The sequence below is a fragment of the Sebastes fasciatus genome, chromosome 12 (assembly GCF_043250625.1).
Source record: "Sebastes fasciatus isolate fSebFas1 chromosome 12, fSebFas1.pri, whole genome shotgun sequence".
In the NCBI taxonomy this organism is placed as follows: domain Eukaryota; kingdom Metazoa; phylum Chordata; class Actinopteri; order Perciformes; family Sebastidae; genus Sebastes; species Sebastes fasciatus.
The window spans coordinates 17,426,831-17,448,926 of NC_133806.1; the positions used below are offsets into that span (position 1 = coordinate 17,426,831).

Sequence of the window (22,096 nt, forward strand, 5' to 3'; positions counted from 1 at the left end):
ATTCCTTCATTCATTCATTCATTCAATCATTCATTCATTCATTCATTCTTTCATTCATTCATTCATTCATTCCTTCATTCATTATGATTATTTTGGGGACCTCCTGGAAACCCTTTAACGACCCTTGAGGGACCTTGGACCTCACCTTGGGAACCACTAATGATGTGCTGTATCCCCCCCACCAGGCCGCCCGGTGGCCGACAGGAGGCGCTGGTTCCCCGGCAGCTGACAGACGGGTCGGTGTCGGTCTGTCGGAGGAACAGAAGTTAGTTGTGCTCGGTGTGGTGTTTCTACGCAGGCGCAGTTCACTCTGTTTGTCCAGTTTCACTGGTTGACTTTTTACCTGAGGAGAGGTAGACAGACTAGTTTCGGTTCTCCGGTGTTATAAGGGAATAAGCAACAACAACAAGCAGCACCGGGGTCCGGTAACAGAGGTGACGGTGACAGGACTTTCTCCACCGACCCCGGTTAGAGTCGGGACGGGATTTCTCCGGGATTTTAGAGAGTCGGTGCGCAACAGCGAGGCGAGGCGGGAGGCAGGTGCACCGGAGAGGAGGAGGAGGGCTGCTTCCGTGACAGAGTCCTGTCGGTAGAACCGGGTCGGTAAATCAACTGGTTGGCCTCTCGGTGTGTTAGTTCATTAGTATGCAGCTGGAGTCCTCCCGGTGCAGCCTGAGGACCGACCGGCAGCCCTGAAGTCTCCTCCGAGCCTGCTGAGTGACTCCTCAGGAGGAGGAGGAGGACTCCGGTGTCACCGAGCAGTTCTACCGGACACCTCCTCACCTGGTTCACCGGGAAGATGATGGGCTTCCTGCGCCGGACGTTCAGCCGCCGCTCCCGGAGCCGCTTCCAGCAGACGAGAGAGAGAGACGAGCGGGACGGTAAAGGAGGAGGAGGACCGGGACCAGGAGGGGTCACCGGGAACCCCCTGCTCCTGGCTCATCAGCAGCAGGTCATTCACGCTCCCGCCGTGGTCAGCGGAGGAGCGTCGGTCCACATCCCGGCGGCCGGTACCGCGAGGACCAGCATCACCTGCAGGGTCCTGCTGCTGGACGGGTCCGACGTCAATGTGGATTTACCTGTGAGTGCATGAGTACAACAGAGTACCTGGTGCAGGACTATATAGCTGGTAGTCCAGGTCAGTGTGTGTGTGGGTCAAAGTGCGGCCCGGGGACCCCCATGGGGACCTTGTGGGGGTTCCTGGTGGTCCCCCTGTAGAACTGAGAGAGACAGGCTGGTCAATTCAACTTTTTTTATTCAAATTAAGAGGAGAAATTGCAACTCAGGTTGATCTGAATAATTATACATTTTATTATAGTAAAAGTAGAATCTTGTGGTGTAAATCACAAATTTCACCACGATATGATATTAGATATGTTTGGACTACTGATATTACAAAGTATGCCATGATACCATTTTGATTTGTTTCGATTCTGCGATCTAGGGATGCACCGATCCCACTTTTTCAGTCCCGATATTGATAACGATACTGGCCGATTGGCCGATACCGAGTACCAATCCGATACCAGTGTTTAACTGATAAGCTGCATGCCTCACTGTGTGGAAGTGACTGCCATCATTCTTTTATGTGCAAGGCTACATCAGGCTTGACGTAAACATCGCTTTCCTAACTTTGCAAAACAAAATGTAACAAATGAATATATATGCAGCAGATAACATACATTTTGTGAATTGTTATTTATTATTAAAATAATAACGCGTCCACCCAACAACTTGGCAAAATAAATCTTCAAAATGAACAGGAATTACAATTCAAGTGTAAATCTATTTAATGCAGCAACAAATTGGTCAAAACTCAAACAGGACTCAAAATTCCAGTATATAAACATAAAATTGAATTTAATAGATCGGCCCCCAATGACACCGATATCCGATCCAGCTATTTGAGTCGGTATCGGCCCGATATCCGATAAGGTATCGGTATCGGTGCATCTCTCCTGCGATCAATATGAGACAATATCATATACGGCCATTTAAAGGGACTGTTTGTAACTTCTTACACGTATAAATCAATCCGGGTCGGTGTCCCATGCGCGCTCGCGTGTGGCTACGCTGTTCAGACTCAGACTCCAACACAAACTACACGGAAGCACCAAAACCACAAAGTTCTATCTAGTGAAGCCCGTCTTGCAAAACAGTGTTGGCCGCGGTCGGAGGACGCCGTCGGAGGACGCCGTCGGATGACGCGGAGGAGACCGTAGCTTTGGTCTCCAGAGCCGGAGTCTCTGCTGTACTCTGCTCCTCTGCCTGCCTGCTCGCCTTCGCTCACACAGCACGCTCGTTCTCGCTCGCTCAGCTCGCCCTTCCGGCCGCGGTCGGGAGGCTGAAGCAGGAAAAGCCAACACTAGGATCAGCATTGATTCATGGAGAGACCTTCGTCTGGTCAGCTAACATTACTGCCAAGCAGGTGAAATATAGAGTGATATTGTGGTTTAAGCTGATGTGTGTCGTCTCACTGTCTCACCGAGAGGACTTTCGTTGACTTAACGGCCACAGGTGTCGCTGTTACAACCAATTTCTGATTCTTACAAACAGTCCCTTTAATACAATCAATTACATTTATATCAACTCACGAAAAGCAACTAAAATATCTATCCATCTAATCTATTCTTTTTAATAAAAAGTATGAAGTGCGAATTTCAAAATCAGGGCATATCTTAAATTTAAAATCTCTTTTCCGATGTAATGTAAATCATTCGGTATTTGCATCCCGAGTTGAAATGTGTGTCTACAATGTGTCTATTGGCACAGATAAGTTACCAAAGTCCCTCTGCCTGTTGTATCACAGACTGGCCTATATAGTACTAGTGTGTGAGTGTGTCTCTTCCTGTACAGTGAGTGGTGCCAGATGGTGTTATGATGATCAGACAATTCATCACATTACTTCCCCATTTCTGACTGCTGGGAAATCTAACCGAGCTAGACCTGAAGCTGCCCCCTCCTGTGTGCTCTTCTTCCTCTCACCTTCTTCTTCTTCTCTCTCAGTCTATTTGCTTGTATCTGATCTTCCTCAAGCAATCTCCGCTCTCCTCTTGACTCCCACCTTCCCTCTTAATCTTCTTTTACACTCCCTCTGTGGCCTGCTCTCTTGCTCATACTCTTTTCACACTCACTCCCTCTTCTTCTTCTCCTCCTTTTTCCGCTTGTTCTCCATCTCCATCTCCATCTCCATCTCCATCTCCATCTCCCTTTATTCCCCGACTACCTGATCTGAGTTATAACTGTGGGGACTCTGTGTCACAGGCGAGGGCTACGAGTGTGTGTGTGTGGGGTAGGTGGGATGATGATGGTGTGTGGGCTTTCGTGCGCAAGTGGCTTCTCATAAGATGTTTTCATTTTGAAGGTTGCGTGTGTCACAGAAGCTGCTGCGTGCATGCGTCACCTCTGAAACGCTCGGACGGCGTGGAAGTGGGTTATCAGGGGAGAGAGTTTTTCTCTTACAGTCCAACAGGGAGATTACAGCAATAACACAAAGCCACAGCTCGTTACAGCTCTCAACAACAAAATGACACAGGGCTTGTCAAGCTGGCTGCTTAGTCACAGGTGTGTTGGAACAAGTTGGTTCATGTCAGGAGCTGCGCTGAACAGAGCTTGAAACTCGCCTATTAAAGCTTATTAGCCTGTCACTTGAAAACACAAGGTGGAACAGTAAAATATTCCCTCCAGTGTGGTTGACATTGTTGATAGAGGCTATGATTTCAATCAGCCTCTCTAAAACTACAGACTGCAGAGTGAGCAAGAGCGTGATTCTTTTTTTTTTCCTCCCCCCCTCGTCCCCAATCCTTTAATACCACTGATTTCCTCACACATTTATACGCTCACCAGGAAGTTTAGACTGGTTATCAGGATCCAAAGTACAAGGCTGTCATCTTTCCACACACCCACTGTGTGTTATGTGGGTCAGACCGGGGTTAGATGTTCATGCTGGGCGAAGAGGCGCCACTCTGCTCACCAATTGTTCAGATGAAGTTTGGGACAAAATGGTGCCAGTTGTGCTTAAGTACAATGACTTGTGTGTGTTATTGACAAGCGCCTGAATAACCACCTTTCCCTCAGGGGCTTCTCTTTTTGACCCACACACACACACACACACACGCACACTTTAAGTCATTTTGCTGCTTTTATAGAGTAGAATAGAAAATACTTAGTCTACTTTTTGTGTACAAAAGGCATACATTTGTCTTTGCTTTGTATGTGCAAAAACTACTATTAAAAAGGGTACATTAAAACACAACATATCACATCCAGACAGGACACATTAAAACACATTTACATAAAAACACAATACACCAATAGAAGCTACATTAAAGGGAGCACCAGGTACTCGATGGTGAGGACTAAATCCAGGTTAAATAAATAGATATATAATGCTGTGTGCTGAGGTTGCATGCTGGCTCATCTAGCAGACATGCAGCTCAAATTAAAGCTCAAACTATTTTGTTTACTTATTAACTGCTTCAAGCAAAAATGTCAAAAACTCACTGGTTCCTGCTTCTCAAATGTGAGGATTAGCTACTTTTCTCTGTTTTATATCCCTTTAAATTAAATACTTTTGAGTTTTGGACTGATGGCCAAACAACATGAGCAACTTGAAGACCTCAGGCATAGTTCTTTTTTTTTTTTTCTTTACCATGTTTTGGATATTTTTTGGGCTAAACAATAACAAACAGAGTAATCTTTTGTTAAATGTATTTTTATTAAGCTTTATTCATCCGGGATCGTCCCATTTAGATTTAAAATCTCTTTTCCGATGTAATGTAAAGCACTTAGTAGTTGCAACCAAAGTTAAAAAGGATAAAAAACAAAAAAAAGCAGGATTAAAAAGGGTACATTAAAATCATATCACATCCAGACAGGACACATTAAAGCACATTTACATAAAAGCACAATACATCAATAGAAGCTACATTAAAAGGAGCACTAGTTACACAATGGTGAGGACTGAATCAAGGTTAAACAAATAGATATAAAATGCTGTGTGCTGAGGCAACAAGCTGGCTTCCAAAAGTGTCTGTCCTTTACAGATTAGGATACTATTCGTGCCTAAATTACGGTGAAATCCAGCAGTCACCTGAGTGGTGAAACTCGAGTTTCTAGACTCAGTTTATCTGCAGAAGATCAGGTTACCACAGCAGAGGAGATAAGAACAAACAACACATGAAGCTCAGCTGAAAATATTTCACCTTTTTGTTCTTCCTTTTGTAGAGCAAGTCCAAAGGCCAGGACCTTTTTGACCAGATCATGTATCACATAGATCTGGTGGAGACGGACTACTTTGGATTGCAGTTCATGGACACAGAACAAGTCTCAGTGAGTAACAACCTCTTACTTCTCTCACAGTCGACCACAAGCTGAGATTTATTATTCTGTTCTCTCTTCTAGCACTGGCTGGATATGTCCAAGCTTATAAAGAAACAGATCCGAGGTAAGTTCAACTGGTTGTCCAATTAGGCCTATATGTGTGTGTGTGTGCAGGAAAATGTGCAGCGTGTTGTATGTGCATGTGGAAGCAGGTGAATGGGGAGCAGGTGGCACATTATCCAATGTTGACATGGTGATTAGCATGTGCGTTAGGAGCCGTACCCTTGTTTGCTCTCCAGCAGTGTAACAGGGGGATGAATGGTACAGGAGAGACTGATGTTGTCCTACTTGTTCGTCGCCCCCTTCTGTAGTTCAGGAGCCTTTAAAACAAAGTCTGATGGATGTTGAAGTCAAACAGGAAAGAGGTAATAAAGTAGGTTACAGAGAAATGCGGGTGAATGGAGATTTATGGCCTGTCAGACGGTGACGGATGAGATGAAACGGATAAAATAAATCATAAGAAGATTTGATTTGATTGAATTAATTTTCAATAAATTACTACTTCATCTCTGTCCACCTCTCTCTCACACACACACACACACACACACACCTACACATACTGTCTTTTTTACACTTTGCTCTCTCTCTTTCTGTCTTCTAGACGGGCCTCCATACAGACTGTTCTTCAGGGTGAAATTTTACTCTTCTGAGCCAAATAACCTGCGTGAGGAATTTACAAGGTAAAAAAACTCTCTCCCACATACACACACACATGAACACGCATGAACACACATGGTTTTCTCAGGAGCCCGGTGCGGAGGTCCAAAGGGGACGTAAGGCTAATTACTTTGCTGCTGTGGGCAGATTCAAATCAAGGCCAAACGGAGGGAGACTTGTTAAAACAAATGATGTGTCAGAGTTGAGGTAAAGCCTGTGATACATCAATTGATTTATGTTCAGCCTCTCACTCTTGTGTGTTGTTTGTCTTTTTACACCAACAGGTATCTGTTCGTGTTGCAGCTTCGACAAGATATTCTGTCTGCCAAGTAAGTTCCTTTAATTTGTCGCTGACATTGCACACAAATTACACTATATTTCAGCCAGAGACAGATACACACGTATATATAAACACATATACTACCATTTTATGTATTACATGCATATGTTTATATTACATATCTTTTGCACATTTAAAGGAATAGTTTGCCTTTTTCAGAAACACCTTTATTTGCTCTCAGTGAGTCGAGAGACAAACAGGAGAGGATGGGTTAGCCGGGTACTGTATAAGTAGGCCCTAGAGCTGGGCAATATGATGATATATATCGTCAAAACGATATAAAAATGTTTATCGTTTATATATTTTTCTGTATAATTTCTATCGCGATAAAGGCTTAGCCTATATTTATTTATTTTTTCTCTATAATTTCACTAAAACTGTTCTTTTTGCATTCAAGTTCTTACAATGAGAAAATACTCTTTTACTTTTGTCAAGTATTTAATTCACACAGGAGTATACAACAGTAGGCTTTACCATGTGGTTATTTCATATAGACTATTTATTTATTGAATTACCAGAAAACATGCTGTATCATGATATATATCATTATTGAGATATGAACTGACTTATATCGATACCATTTTAAGGAAATTTGTTCAAAATGAAGCACAAGACTTCTATGATATTTGTATTAGATGGAGAGCTGCAGCCACACAAAACATTGAATCTTGTCTTTGGATATTTCACTCTACAGTATAGGCCCTTTTCACAGCAGCCATTTCAACATGTCATAGCAGAGTAAACACAGGTGTAACTGATAAATTCATTACGGTCCCATTTTAATTAGTCACAACCATTCCAATGAGCCAGCATGCACAATATACCAGGACCCGGGTCCACCTTAATGGAACAGGACCATAATTAATGATATTAATTACACCTGTGTTTATCCTGCATTGACATGTCAAGATGACTGCTGTGAAAAGGGCATATTATTGTGGCTTTATTAAAGAGCTGGAACAAGTTGAAACAGAATATATATGTGATGCTGTGAGACAATAACTTGAGGGCAAACAGAAGAAGACAACTGTAATGTTAAGGGGTTAAAAGTTAAGAATGTGTTGACCTCATTATTGGTGACGTTAAAGGAAATAACTAAATTAGATTACTGAAAACTCTTGTGCTCAAAATGAGTAAAAATGCCTCTAAATCTGACCTCAGAATAACTGGAACAGAAGAAAACAAAATATAAAGTATTATAAAACAAGTCCTCATGCGTCATTCTCAGGTAATTTCTCTTCATTTGTGAAGACTTCTGGTTCTCAAAAGTAGCGTTAAACCTGCTATAAACACACTCACACCTGTGGGAGCGCACACACGGGTCACCTACATTAGAGTTCGGGGGACTTCTGTAGAGTGGAGCCTGCTTTCTTCCACACAAACACAAACCTGCGTGCACAAACACACACACACACACACACACACACTGAGACAGCGTGTTACCCCTCTCCCTCCTCCTGACTCTATCTGGGCCACGGATCCCCAGAGTCCAGCTCTATTATAAAGCTCAAGATCAGGAACAGCAGAGGGCTGCTTATTTTAGGAAAAGGGTTGCTCCTCTTCTCCTTGACACGCACACACACACACACACACGCACACACACACACACACACACACACACACACACAGTGTAGGGCATTCGGGCTCTTTTATGTCTCTGCAACACATGATAACATGTACACTACGAATGCACTCACACTAACACCAGTGTCTCTCTTTTCCTCTGGTCAGATTGAAATGTCCGTACGATATGTCAGTAGAGCTGGCGGCATATTGTTTACAAAGTAAGTAGACTTTTCGATTGATTTTCGATGTATTGGGAGGCCATTGATCTCCATCCATTTAACTTTGATATGAAAATCCACTTGTAACATTTAGTCCACTTGTATATTTGATTATTTATTTATTGTGAATTACGGAATAATAGGAAATGATAAAACATAGTGAAGGGAAGAGTCCTACTGCTGCTCTCCTACATCTGTATATCTTGATGTGTGTGTTTGTGTGCATCCGTATCCAGGTGAGATGGGAGACTGCGACCCATTGGAGCACTCTCCTGAGCTGGTGTCTGAGTTTCGTTTCACTCCCAAACAGAGCGAGCCCATGGAGGCCGACATCTTCGGCAGGTGGTTGGACCTCAGGTGAGTTTGAAGGTTATTCGCCGTCTGACTTGTTGTAGAAAATGGGACTTTGTCAACCACTAAAATCCAGGGCATTTCCACACATGCATGTGCACTAGTTGCCACAAAGCGTTGTGCTGTGTCACAGCGACTCATTGGAGGGCGTCCAGTGACCTGAGCAGGTTTTATCTCCTCATTGGACGAAACAACGGGCAAAAAGCTGAGCGCTGAGCAGGAAAGGAAGTCATTCTGCTGCTGCCTTTCAGCGCCAGCGTTTCTACTGATGAGCGCGTCTAAATTTCACTCCGTCCTCTCCTCCTCCGCCTCGGCTTCGCTCTCACTGGTTTGTATGAAGGATTAAGGGATTAATCCCTGGAGGGTCTTGATTGATTCTGGGCAGTGTTTAACCCAGCCGCGCTCTGATTGCTCCCGTCTCGGATTAGATTACATACACATATGCTGCGCTTCGCCGAGCCAACTGAGCCACACAAGGACGAACCCACATTAAGTTTCGCAGTCATTCTTACACATGACACCAAGAAGACTGAGTCAGGGACGCAGACAGAGGGCTACACACTCTGAGCTAACATCAATTACCAGCAGAGGTCATGCAGCAAGTGGCGTTATTGATAGTTGTCTTTTTCAGAGCGACTGTCAGAAACTGAGGTGACGGACAAAGTGATATTTTTATTGTGAAAACTAAATATGGTGTCTTATTTGAAATCCTCAGGGGGGAGAGCCCGTCAGAAGCAGAGATTTCTTTTCTCAACAAGTGCAAGTGGCTGGAGCTTTACGGAGTAGATATGCACTTTGTCAAGGTGTGTGAGTGTGTTTTACTGTCGCAAGTGTCACTACATGACAGGTGTGTTTGACAACTAAAGGTGTGTGTGTGTTGTGTCTTCAGGGCAGAGATGGAGGAGAATATGCACTAGGTCTCACTCCTACTGGCATTTTAGTCTTTGAAGGCCTCAACAAAATCGGCCTCTTCTTTTGGTAAGTACATCGAACGCATCTCCAAACCAGTGGTTCCCAAAGTGGGGTGTCGTTTTCATGTTCATACTTGTATTTTGGGTTTCTACTAGAACATGTTTACATGCTTTAATGTTCCAAAAAACACATATTTTTCTCATGCTATATTGAGATATTTATCTGCACAGCAACATAACCATAGACTTTTTTTCTTGAGTGATTTAGAAAAGGCCTACTGTGTATAAATTCACTTAATATTGTTGTTAATATACCTGTTTAAGGTGCAATGGTTTCAAAATGTTTTGGAACTATTGCTCTAATCGTCTCAACCTCCTTAAACAACACTCAAACCGGAGGTACTAATGAAGAGTCCTTGATGTTGTTGTCCATGTGTGTGTCTGTGTGTGTGATCCAGGCCCAAAATCACTCGGCTGGACTTTAAAAAGAGTCGACTCACATTGGTCGTGACGGAGGACGACGATCAGGTTTGTATCCTGTCACAAACACACACACACACACACACACACACACTGTATACATACAAGCACAGGCGGCTGACAGTGTATTTGTTTGTTTTCTGACTGTGCAGGGTCGCGAGCAAGAGCACACGTTTGTTTTCCAGCTGGCCAGCTCCAAGAGCTGTAAACACCTGTGGAAGTGCGCCGTGGAGAGCCACGCTTTCTTCCGGCTACGCCAACCAGCCACAGGCAAGGCCAGCCAGAGCGACTTCACACGACTCGGGTCTCGCTTCAGATTCAGGTAGATCAGTTAAGTGTATTAACGACTATTATTATTATAATACAAGTTGGCTCACTCAGGTAGTTGAGGCCAGCACTAGTACCAGCATATGGGGAATAGTGTGTCACATAAAACAGAGCCTTCGTATCTATGGTTACAGTGTATCTATGGTTACATGGACCTGTTCCTATGGCGACTGAGATATTCCCTTCATATTGTTTGTTTTCTTCTGACTATTATCAGAGATGGTCAAAGCAAATTTTCACACTTGAAAAGGTACTTCCTGACATTTGTTGGAGCGGCGAAACAAAGCATTGTGAAGTCTGTTTTACATTGGAGTCACTGGATTAGAAACTCAAGTTACAGGTGGAGGAAGTAAAAACAGGAACACCTTTTTGTTTTACTTCACCTGCTTTCTAATTAAACCTCTCAAACTTAGAAGAATGATTTAAAAACTATGAACAATTTTAGGAGCAGTTTTCCTGATAGTGGCACAAAAACTGTCTAAATCAGATAAAAATAAAATATAACTTCATATTTTTTTTATCCTTAAAGTGAGAATGAATTGTTTTAGATTTAGTTCTCAGAAGTAGGGTTGTAAGATTTGTATGTGATTTTCACAATACGATAACCATCTCAGAAAATATCACAGTTTCACAGTATACGGTATTACACAATTATTTTATTATTATTATTATTATTATTATTATTATCAGCTACAATGTCCCTTAAAAGAATTGGAACATAATTATAATAAACATAATTATAAACCTGATCAAAAAAAATAGCATCTAACTATAATATATTGTATGACTGGAGCATGTTAGTTTACATGTTAGCATCACTACAGCATGTTAAATTTACTACTAAATAAAGAATAACATCAGCTGTGAACTTTTAAAATAATGTCGTATGATTATTAACAATTAACATATACTATAGGTGCACAACATCGCAGCCAGACTGCTCCTATCTGTATATTTTTATCTCACACACACACACTTATGTCAGTTTTGTTTAATACCGTAGATAAGCAAATGTACACGGTATGATAAACGTCTACTTCCATACCACCTTGGTATACTCAGCCCTACTCAGAAATGAATTCTAAACAAATGTCTGACTGCAGTGTGTAGTGTCGCTGTGTAGTAACAACTTTTATACTTCTGTGTGTTTGTGTCAGTGGTAAGACAGAGTATCAGGCCACTCACGGAGGCAGACTGAGGAGAGCCAGCACATTCGAGAGACGGCCGAGCAAGAGGTACCCCTCCCGCACACAGTCACTGGGCAAAGGTGAGTCTTATCAACACATGCAAATGTTGATGGCTAACAGCACCTGTTTAGTCCTTTATGTGCCCATCATAAAGGTCGCATTCTGTTTTAATTCATTGTAGTTCAGAAAGGTTATATTATTTGAGGGAAAAGGAAAAGCTATAGCCTGTAAATATATCAGGGGGTTCTCTAAAAATGTCAAAAATAAGTACTAATTCAACAGGTTTCTCATTCATAAGCCAGGTTGTTACACTAAAGTGTCACCTTTCTACTTTGTCAAAAACACCTGCAGCACTCTTCGATACTTCCCACCTTCTGTGAGCTACAGCAGATTCACAAGCCTCTAATTTATCATGCATGAATGATCAGCTGCAGACTGCACACTGTATTTACTTCCACACACCTTTTATTTATTGGATTTTGAGCAGTCATTCAGCCCTGAAAAATGAATTAAGATTCAAGTGTTGGCAACAGAGTAACAGCATGTGTGCAAAGAGTCTGGACTGAAAAACAGACTTGCATTCAGATAAATGAAGATAAAGTAACAAACAGTCATATTTCCTGCTGCTCTACTTTTCTTCATGGCTCTCTCTCTGTCAGCTTCCATTTCCCCGGCCAAGCCCTCACATATCAGGTAAAATACACAAAAAAACACCCACAAATATACGCAATACACACATGCACATTCATATTGCTGCACTTGTGAGGATATTCCATTTATTGCGTTCATTCCTTATCCTCTAACCTTGACCTTAATCCACATAACGGCCTGGATAATCTCAACACTAACACCGAAATAGCTCTTTTGTAAAAGAAAGTGTCATTTTATAGGGTTTTCCACACCTTTTGAGGATACTTTGCTTGTTCAAAAAACTCAAAAAACACATATAATGTTTCCAGTTGGTTTGATAATCTGCTATCAGTGATTATTGTCCATATTTTCCAGCTCTCACGCCAGCCCTGATCCCAGCCTACATCCAGTGAGTGACCTCAGATAACCTACTTTCACACACGCACATGCAGCAGCCACTGATTTGGCTTCGCTCTTGTGACAACATTTAATTTCATCGTCTCTTCAATCCTCTCCTCCCCTCCAGTACCAGCACAACATTCCTATTGGCCACGAGCCGTGGCACCCGCCCCACTCGACGCTCACGCCTCCGGTTTACCTGCAGCCCTCCGGACACACGCCATCGCACAGGTAAGACAGCCGACCACAGAGGACAACAGAGAGCAGGGTTAAGAGATACTCGATGACGTTGTTGTTGTTAAATTGCTTCAGGAAGATGATGTGAGTTAGTCTCGGGATCAGAAATTGACAGGAGGGCAATTCTCTATTTTCTATTTTTAGACGAAGTCACTCACGTTTTCATCACACTTCATGTCACTCATAAACCTCACCTGTCTGTGTTTGTCTTGTCTACCTCCATGCTCGTGTGTGTGTGATCCTCCATCTCCCCGTCACGCTTAGGCCTTCTGTCGAGTCCGCGAGGCCCGTGTCCAGTCATCCTCCTGTCCCTGAGCGAACCAGCGGCGCCTTCCCAGGATCCATCAGTGTGGTTTACAGGGATAAGGTCATGACGGCACTTTGACCTCTGTTTGAACTGGGAATCCGTTTCAGACTCTTAACACTGAGAATTACACAGACTGGTGTCCCACTGAGAGAGAAACTCTGTTGATGGACTCAACTGGACAGAATTGTCTCCATCATCCTCATCATCTTTGTCATCATCCATTTGTCACATCCCCTCATGTGTTTCACCTTCATGAACTATCCCAAAAAGGTGCAGAGGGAGAGACGTGAGGTGAAAGGGACCGATGAATACCCGTGTTCTGAACATAACAGGAAGATATTTTAGTTTGTCTCGCTTATCAACACAATCAACAGTTGCATCAACAGCAGTGGCTTTTACACACAGCTGATGAAGGCAATTAAGGCACCTTAAAACTGACCACCCCTTTGTAAAAGATTGCTGCAATATGCGTCAAAAATCCTTCTTGGAGTCATATGTAGTCATATCTGAACACACAGACGTGATACGATATATCACATGTGATATATCTTTTGAAACAGTGTGACTTACACTTTCCAATGATATCAGTATCTCAGCGAAACGTCCATAAATCCACCTAGAAATCAGAAAAAAAGATACTTTATAACTCCAGAACTTGCCTGACAATTATCACGTTTTTAAGTTTTCCTCAGTGTCAAAGTAATGCAGTGATAGTTGTCTGTATATCTATGGGTAAATGGCAAACAGGAACTGCTAACAGCTAATTCGGCAGACTTTTGATGGTGCCAGTTTGCCAAAAATGTAAAGTTGTAGCCCACAGCTAACTCACTGACTCAATGGTAACATTACACTTCCTGTTCACAGATCCCAAAGACAGAAAAAATACTGTTACAGCATGATTATCCTGTCGGAGCCAAATACTAACGATAAAAGTGACAAAATCCATTGAAACTAACTTTTTTCGGGAGGTGCTGATTTTTTACATTAATATGGCTCAGAATGTCTCATCAACATGGTTCCTCGAACATCTCCACTACTCATACAGATATAAAGCAAAAGACTTGATATAGACTAAAGTACACCACTAGAGCACAAATCAAATTAAGACAGAACCAGGTTTAACAGCTTTGTGCCTTGCTTCGTTTGTGGACATTTTCATGTCGTCATGGTTGGTGTTTTAATCCTTCGATATGTTTACTGCAAGATCACAAATCTGCCTTGAAGATTAAACGTGTCTTCATGCCTTAGAAATCTTATGACAGCTGAAATCACTTCAAGTTGAATGAGATAAAGTGATGCGAGTGCTGAATGAGGTGATTCTCAACAGGTGGAAGGGGTCGAGTTAAGCACAAATTGTATGCTGGTTTAGGGATTAAGCCGCTTTAAAATGTATAGTTATAGTTATAGTTCAGTGTGAAATAGACCAAGAACTAGAATCCTGCGTTTGTGGTGTTGTGCTGTCAAAGAGAGGTTTTTGAATATGCTTTACATTGTTATTGTTATAACAGGTTATGGATTTGCTGAACTGTTTACACAAAATGTGGCCAATGTTTTGCTCTTATAGTGTGTTGACTTTACTCGAATCACATGATGCCTTTAGGAATGTTGCCATATTGCTTTTCAAATAAACAAAATGTTTGTAATTGCAAAAATGCAAAAAAACAAAAAGCAAAGATCTGTTCATTGTTCTTTAACTTAAATCCACTTGTAACAGTCACATACTGTCTTTTTACTATAGCGGTGTTTGTTGATGAATATTATTGGAAACTTTGAAGTCATGAAGTCAAATAATAATGATTCAGGTTGTTTTGATTGCACATGTCGTCCTCAGTTTCCCTCTGAGCGATCCTGCTTCAGACCATCAGTTCAGTGTTGAAGAGAATGAGATTTCGTATTCTGGCAAGATCCACCACCATCACCGCCGCCACACACACAGCCAGGACACGCTCTGTCACACACATACCAAGAACAGTGAGTACTCGCCGCCTGAGGGAGAGCTGTCCAATCTGTGATATGTCTATACGCTGATGCTCTTTTCATGTTCGTCGCTGTATGTTGGTCAGCATCCGGTGTTAGCTCATCTGAATCACACACAAACCACGATTTCCCACTATGAGGATAGATTTTCTACTGAAAAGGCTGTAACTTTGGAAGATACCAGATCAATGAAACCTCCAGTTAGCTTCAGATAAACGTTAGAATATATTTTTCCACAGAGGACCCCCATCTCTTAGACTAAAACTGCATTATGAAGGGATCTCTTAAAGCCTCAGAACACCTTCACAGGTGTTTCAGTTATTCTGGCTGATTAGACCTTTGCTCAGGTTGAAGGTGGACAGAGGTCACGAATCCTCTTCCATCGATAAGAATGATAAAGGTGTATATTGTCCCGCCCTAACAATTGCAACAAAGTTAACAGGAGACTCAGGAAGATGTCAATCAATTAGTCTATACACGCCCACACAGTCCTGAGCAGAGGTCTAATCAACTGGATTAACTGAAAACATCTGTGTGGGTGTCCAGAGGCTTTAATGTTCATGGCCAGTATGAACCAAAGGAATGATTACAGCAAGAAAAAGTATTTTATTGTTCATCCCCTCGGCACCTGACTATCGTTTTAAGATGTAGTTTAACCCCAGTGGTATCCAGCCATGCAGATAGTTCTGAACAGTGCTGAGACGTGCCATCAACACAATACAGTGGAAATTAAAGATACAATCTCGATGATCTCCGTTTTGTTCTCTTTTGCTGCACCTATGGCGATAAGTGGTACTTGCAGGTGTGTTTTTAGATCTCCCTTCCCAGAGATCTCCGCTTGTGATTTTTCCTGGGGAATGTCGCCTCAGACACCCTGCAAAGGCAAAGCTTTCATCAGTGGGCCTTACCTCATTCGGCGATAGATAATGACTTAACAGAGATTTATTTGAAGTAAAATCTTGAAGATTATTACTTAAGTTCATATTATTTTTTAAACAATAGAGTTATGTTATTACTTTAATGTAATTTAATATTTTGTTCCAGAAATAATGTTAGTTTTAAGACTTAAAAAAAGTTTCTGAATAGACATGTTGCTGTTCAGTTTTTCAAAGGTTATTTTATTTGATGCATTCAGCACCAAAAACATAATGTCATTCAGCTCCGTTGTGCTGAGGTGACAGATCTGGATACCAGTAGGGTTCAGTGGGAAAAGAAGTTTTTTGTGATTTGGGTGAACTGACCCTTTTAAACACACTTTCTTTCTTTACAATATTGATTTGTTCCGGCCCGTTCTCATTCCCAGGGCGCCAAATACCGATGCTTTGTCACGCCCCTCGCTCGAGGCACCATGTGGCGTCTGTTTGATACACACTGGGCTTTCAAGTAACCACAATGTAAACCCATCGGTGTCGATATTAAACGCTCAGAGAAAGTGGTTGGGGAGTGTGGTGACGTAGAGCTAAAAAGCATAGGTGGGAGCGGTGGTGGATGGGTCAAACTAATCCAGGAGACTGCTATTTGTGTCCCATGTGAGACCAACAATGTGTTGTTTGTCTTTGTGTTCACAACGTTAAGTTTCACTTTCACTTTACAAACGTAGTATTTTTAAACCAAACCACGATTTATTTTTTTCTAAACCTAACTAAATTGGTTTTGTTGCCTAAACCTAGGCAAGTGTTTTAGTTTGAATTCACTGTTAATCACATGTTTACTGCGACCGTGTGGAGCGCTGAGCTACCCAGTGCATTAGACAGTGACGCCAAGGGGTCCTGACAAAGCGTCAGTATGCAACGAGTTGGGATGAGAATGTGTTGTTTGTTCTGTTTATGCAGCATCTATAAAATTGTGCCACCGTGAATCATTAATACAATAAACTATTTAGACACTAACTTCATCAGTTATTCCCTGCGTAACCAAATGAGCCTGTTCATGCTAAAGAACCAAAGGTTTCCTTAGAATAGCACGTAATGTAACCCATAGTGCATTTTCTCATTACCTTTGTGTGCATTAGAACGTCGAGCTCCTCCCAGCCCTGCAGATGAGATGGACATCTCTCAGTCTCTGCTCAAGGCTCTGGAGTCAGACGATGATTCTCCCCCCTGGCCTTCGCTGCACGTCAACATGGACAACAAGGTCAGACACTTTCCCCACACACTGTTGTCCCATTCTGCTCACAACAAGATCCCACATTTCTTTACCTTCCTTCCCATTACCCTGCCAGGGAGAGGAGAAGCAGCTGTCTGAAAAGTCTCTGCACCCTCCTGTGTCCCCGGCGATGCTGCCTGATCATCTCAAGTGTAACATCCTCAAGGCCCAGATGGAGGCGGCCTTCAGGGTGAGTACCAGGGCAGACTAACCATCACAGCCTTGTGTACTGTGAAATGTGACTAACAGTATCCTCTTCTCCTCCACGATGAAGAAGGAAGCTCCAACAACGCCTAGAGGGAAGAACTCAAATGAGACCCTCAATGACAGGCCGGTGCCTTCATCCCATTTTACATGCTTACACATGTTTCTGCATAATGTGTATGCAAGACTAAAATCCATGTGATGATGACTCTGGGTCCTCAGGTATCAGAGCTCGTCCCAAGACTCAGCTGCATCCAGTCTGACCGCAGACAAGACGCAACATTGGCAAGACCGCAACCCAACGCCGGAGAGGCTGCAACCCAATGCCAATTTAAGCACCAACCGCAGGAAACGACTGGTCAGACAGTTCAGCTTGTGAGTACACTTCACCTTCGATTACTGTCTGCCAACCAGCACTTGAGCTTTTCACAAGAGGAACATTGCAGCCTGCAGGTCATGTAAAGTAAAACTCTCAATTTATCGCTCATATAGTAACCATGAAGATGAAGATAATCTCCCAGAAGCACTTGCAGCCATCTCCTCCCAGAGTGCAGCAAAATCAGGATCTACCAGCTCATTGGACAAACAGATACAGCCGTCCATATACCCACAGGTAAAACGCACTCTCACACATGCGCACACTCACTAAGAATGCATGTTTGTTGAATGCCCTATACTTATGGGGGGATTAATTCAGCCTCTCAGCATTACCTGTAAGTAAACAGAGGAATGTCTGTGTATGTGTGTGATTGTACATTGATGTGTATTCCAGGTGGATAATATGCCAGCTCTGGAGCTGAGTAGTCCGTGCTGTCCCTCTCCTTCGCCCTCTCCCCATCTCTCCCCTTCTTACTACCGTAGCTCCAATCCTCGCCTGGCCCCTTACCTTGCTGCCCATAACGACAGGTAACACGCCTCAGTTCTCCATGTAAAACCTTCCTCCAGTGATCTGAAGGAAGCATTTGGGGGGCATCCTGGTGGTCTAGTGGTTAAGATGCATATGATTAGGGCCGCGACTAACAATTATTAGTGTTTAAGGCCTCATTTTCTGCCCGCAGTGGCCCCACACGGGCCCCACACGGGCAGGTTTGCTGGGAATATATGCTAATTATTTTCTTGATTAACAATTTTGTCTATAAAATGAGAATAGTAAAAAAAAGCCTGATATCTTCAAATGTCTTGTTTTGTCTCACCAAGAGTCCAAAACCTAAATATATTCAGTTTACTATCATGCGTGACAAAGACAAAGCATCTTCACACAGAAGCTGGGACACACAACTATTTGACATTTTTGCTTTAAAAAAAAGACTAAAACAATTAATCAATTATCAAAATAATTGGCAAATTAATTTTCTCTCCCATTGTTTCCTGTCTCTGTCTCTGTCCAATAAAGGCAAAATGCCAAAAGATATTCTTTAAAAAAGTATTTTGGTACAGTAAACACTGGGCAATAGCACTCTTGGTCAATGTGTTTGCTTCGACAGTAAATGTATTGTTTTGACATTATTTTAGATAGTTTTGAAGATTCGTGCCTGTTTACATATCTTAGCTGGATATTGTGTATTTTATAGCCTACCATGTGACAGTTCTGCCCTACGAAGCTAATGCAAAGTCACTACATATCTGGTCAAAAGTAAACAAAATCAAACTTTCTGACATCTGTTTTAACATATAAAAATGTGTAATTTAGGGAAAAAAGGTTGTATTTGTAAAAGATAAACGCCAAACTGTGTACTTAAGGCTTAATCTAGCTCTCTGGCTAGTTGTGGCTAACTTACTGAGATAGCCTAAACTCTTTTTCTTGTTTCCAGTTACTGACAAATAAATTTTGATGCTCCATCATCTGAGTAAATTAATTTGTGATACCACATATATAAGACAAATGTAATCATAATGGGAACAAACTAACACCAGATAGGTTAGTCCTACTAAAAGCTAATTAGCCTATCTTTGCAGAGTAGCAGTAGCAGCCATCTCTGCAGACTCTGACTCTAAATTAATTCATGTGATTAGATGTTGTTACACTACCTTTAAATCACATATTTAAATGTAGCCTATTTATTTAACAAAACATAAAGTGCAGAATCCAGGTGTGTTTATGTTCAGTCTGTGACAATGACTAATAACCAGCCTAAAAAGGCCTACAAGTAAGGTTTTACAACTTCTTTATCCGTTACCTAACTTCACTATTTCTGTAATCTGCCTTTGTAATGCAGAGTTGTCTTACCCTGTTAATGTTTTTATCATCTTTTTTGTTGTAAAAATATTTTTTATGTTGCCCTTTTGGCCATATTTCAATGAGACTTTTACTTGGTTACATAAAGGAAAATGAAATGAAAACAGGCACAATTGTCTAGACTTAAATATTAAACTTCTTACGACATGAGGTTTGTATCTTTCTGTGTTTGTAGCAGAGAGGAAATGAGGCTGGACAGAGAGAAGATACTGAGAGCCCTCCTGATGACGGAGCTCTGAGACCTTGACCCTTGACCCCTGTGACATCACCATCGCCATCAGGCGCAGCACCCCAGGCGTTATGTGAGCAAAGTGGGAACAGAGGGCCCAAAGTCATCGGCTGCAATCAACATTTGTATATTTGCATAATACACTCAGCAGTTATAAATATATATTTGCATAAAGGCAATTGTTATATTTGCTTAAAACTGTTATTTTAGAAGGACGGTTCTTTTTACTCATCAAACTGAAACTGTAAAAACTGTAAGTGAGCTAGAACAAAATGAACTCACTGACTGACTCACACATTACAGACGAGCTACAGATGTGACTGGTGCTGCCTGCATGATAAATATGTTACATGATGAAATATTTATCTGATTTGCTTTGGGGGTTATGTTTAACTTTTTTAACACCGTGTCCATGTTGATGCCTAAACTGTATTCCAGACAGCGACTGTTGAAGCATTGATCTCTAAAAAAACAGGCTTGAAGTGAAAGTTAATTCACTTTTTTCAATCGTTTTTTCAAAATGTAAATAGACATTGTAGTTAATATACTGATAACAAATTACAGGCTTTGTTCCTTGTGTCAGATATCCATTTTTTGAGATGCCAAAACATTTGCAGCATTTGAGTTTTAAGAAACTTCCCGAACAGAGTTGCAGTTTCAATCTACCCACTAGAAGGAGACAAATCTGCAGTCACAGCTGAGCACATTGATCCTGTGTCATGAGGAGCAGATCACGGATCACTACTTTTTACATGCAGTTTTCATCACAGGTCAAAATGAAAAAACAGATCTCAGAAGAAGCTATTATTTAAGCATAACCCTGCTGCTCAACAACTTCATTTCAGCCCTTGTTTTGTCACAACCACATCTGAGGCAGCTGATGATCTGCTGCTGTGCTGTATGCATTGATTGTGTTGTTCCTGCCCACGGTTGGATCTTAATAAAGGCCACATCATCCGTTTGACAACCTTGTAGCAGCATCTTTGGTCTCTGCACTGACTTGGGAATGTGGATCAGCCTCACCCATGTGCGGTAAGTGCGTATGTACCGTAGGCCTCACCCAACCTGTGAGGGAATGTAGTCATAAAGGATATTTCTGCTTTATCTGCCTCTACACACCTACAGCATCAGGTATACAAGCGCAGTGAGTCAGCCTGTAATTGCACCTCTTTTCTTCAGTGAACCACTTAATGTTAGATAATTCATCTTCAAGGCAAGGTGCAGCGGAGAGGCTCTGGTATGCCGCAAATGTCTGTAGCTGACAGAATTAATGTGGACCTTGACAGATAATTATGTAGGCGAGCCATCAAAGAAGTCTTTCAAAACATAACCAATCACATCCTGCTTTATGTAATAAGGGACTGTATGGAAATGATTTTGGCTGAACCTTATGTTTGACTATTACTAGGCCCACTGTTTTTGCTTTGGACCTGCAACACCATCCTCCCTAATTTTTCAACTCAACCCTGAATACAAGCTTTAAAAGTTAATTGAACAATATATTTTATCACACAGCCCTAATTGCCCATTAGGAGTGAAATTAGCACTTGCCAAAATTATGGCAAACACAACAAATGGTGCATCCAGGCGGCAGCTTTGTGGCTGCTGAGGTGCTCCAACAATATTATTTTCACATCACCCATTAGTACAACAGGTTAGGTTGTGCTTAATATACCTTGTACTAGTATATTATAGGCCTATATGATACATTTAACTGTTGTAATGCTGAATAAAGTGAGGGCGACTGTTGGCTAGTGTTAAATAAATGGTGCACTCCTCAAAGATATTAATGTTCAATCCCTACTATTTGTAGAGATCCACATTTAAACTGACATACTAGACATAAAGCCCTGATAAAAACTCGATTGTTGTCCTCCCCATATGGCAAAACAAATCTTTATCATCCATAGCGCCCTCAAAATGCATATTTCTGATAAGTTTTTTTATGTAGCTTTTTTTAAACGGTAAATCTTGCAAGAAAAGTATGATATAAAATATAAATACCCCCCCAATAAATAAACTTATATCCTATGTAATCATAGATAAAAATTGCTTAGTCTAATTCTTGAAATCTGTAAAATACTGCACTCATTTGTGAAAATTGTAATCAGAAACAAACATTTTAAACTAGGCTAAAACTATCAGGGTTTACATTGACATGCCAGGAAACACCTTTTGACAAATGATGAAATAAAAACTCTTGTGTGATCACACTGCATTTTTCCTACAGTAGATTACACATATTTCCCACTAAACTCTGCCAGTGAGGTGATACAAGTTGAAGAGAAAAAAAGAGTATTTGGAGCTGTGTTG

The 22,096-nt window shown here is 41.7% G+C and overlaps 1 protein-coding gene across 3 annotated transcripts; it reads left to right on the forward strand.

Moving 5' to 3' along the window:
* The first annotated feature begins 210 nt into the window (after positions 1-210).
* On the forward strand, positions 211-20,744 carry epb41l4b (erythrocyte membrane protein band 4.1 like 4B). Of its 3 annotated transcripts, none has more exons than XM_074653721.1 (23): positions 211-1,081; positions 5,227-5,331; positions 5,404-5,446; positions 5,984-6,062; positions 6,324-6,368; positions 8,111-8,163; positions 8,400-8,520; positions 9,230-9,317; positions 9,404-9,492; positions 9,884-9,953; positions 10,058-10,227; positions 11,390-11,499; positions 12,079-12,112; positions 12,425-12,458; positions 12,576-12,679; positions 14,824-14,963; positions 16,981-17,102; positions 17,191-17,304; positions 17,392-17,444; positions 17,541-17,693; positions 17,811-17,931; positions 18,091-18,224; positions 19,730-20,744. In XM_074653721.1, exons 1-23 carry the CDS (start codon positions 800-802, stop codon positions 19,791-19,793), a joined length of 2,328 nt encoding a protein of 775 aa, XP_074509822.1. In that variant the 5' UTR covers positions 211-799; the 3' UTR covers positions 19,794-20,744. The 3 variants fall into 3 exon arrangements, with proteins under 3 accessions (XP_074509822.1, XP_074509821.1, XP_074509823.1); XM_074653720.1 differs by having other exon boundaries at positions 212-1,081; positions 17,389-17,444; XM_074653722.1 differs by lacking the exon at positions 18,091-18,224 and having other exon boundaries at positions 212-1,081; positions 17,389-17,444.
* The last annotated feature ends 1,352 nt before the right edge of the window (positions 20,745-22,096 follow it).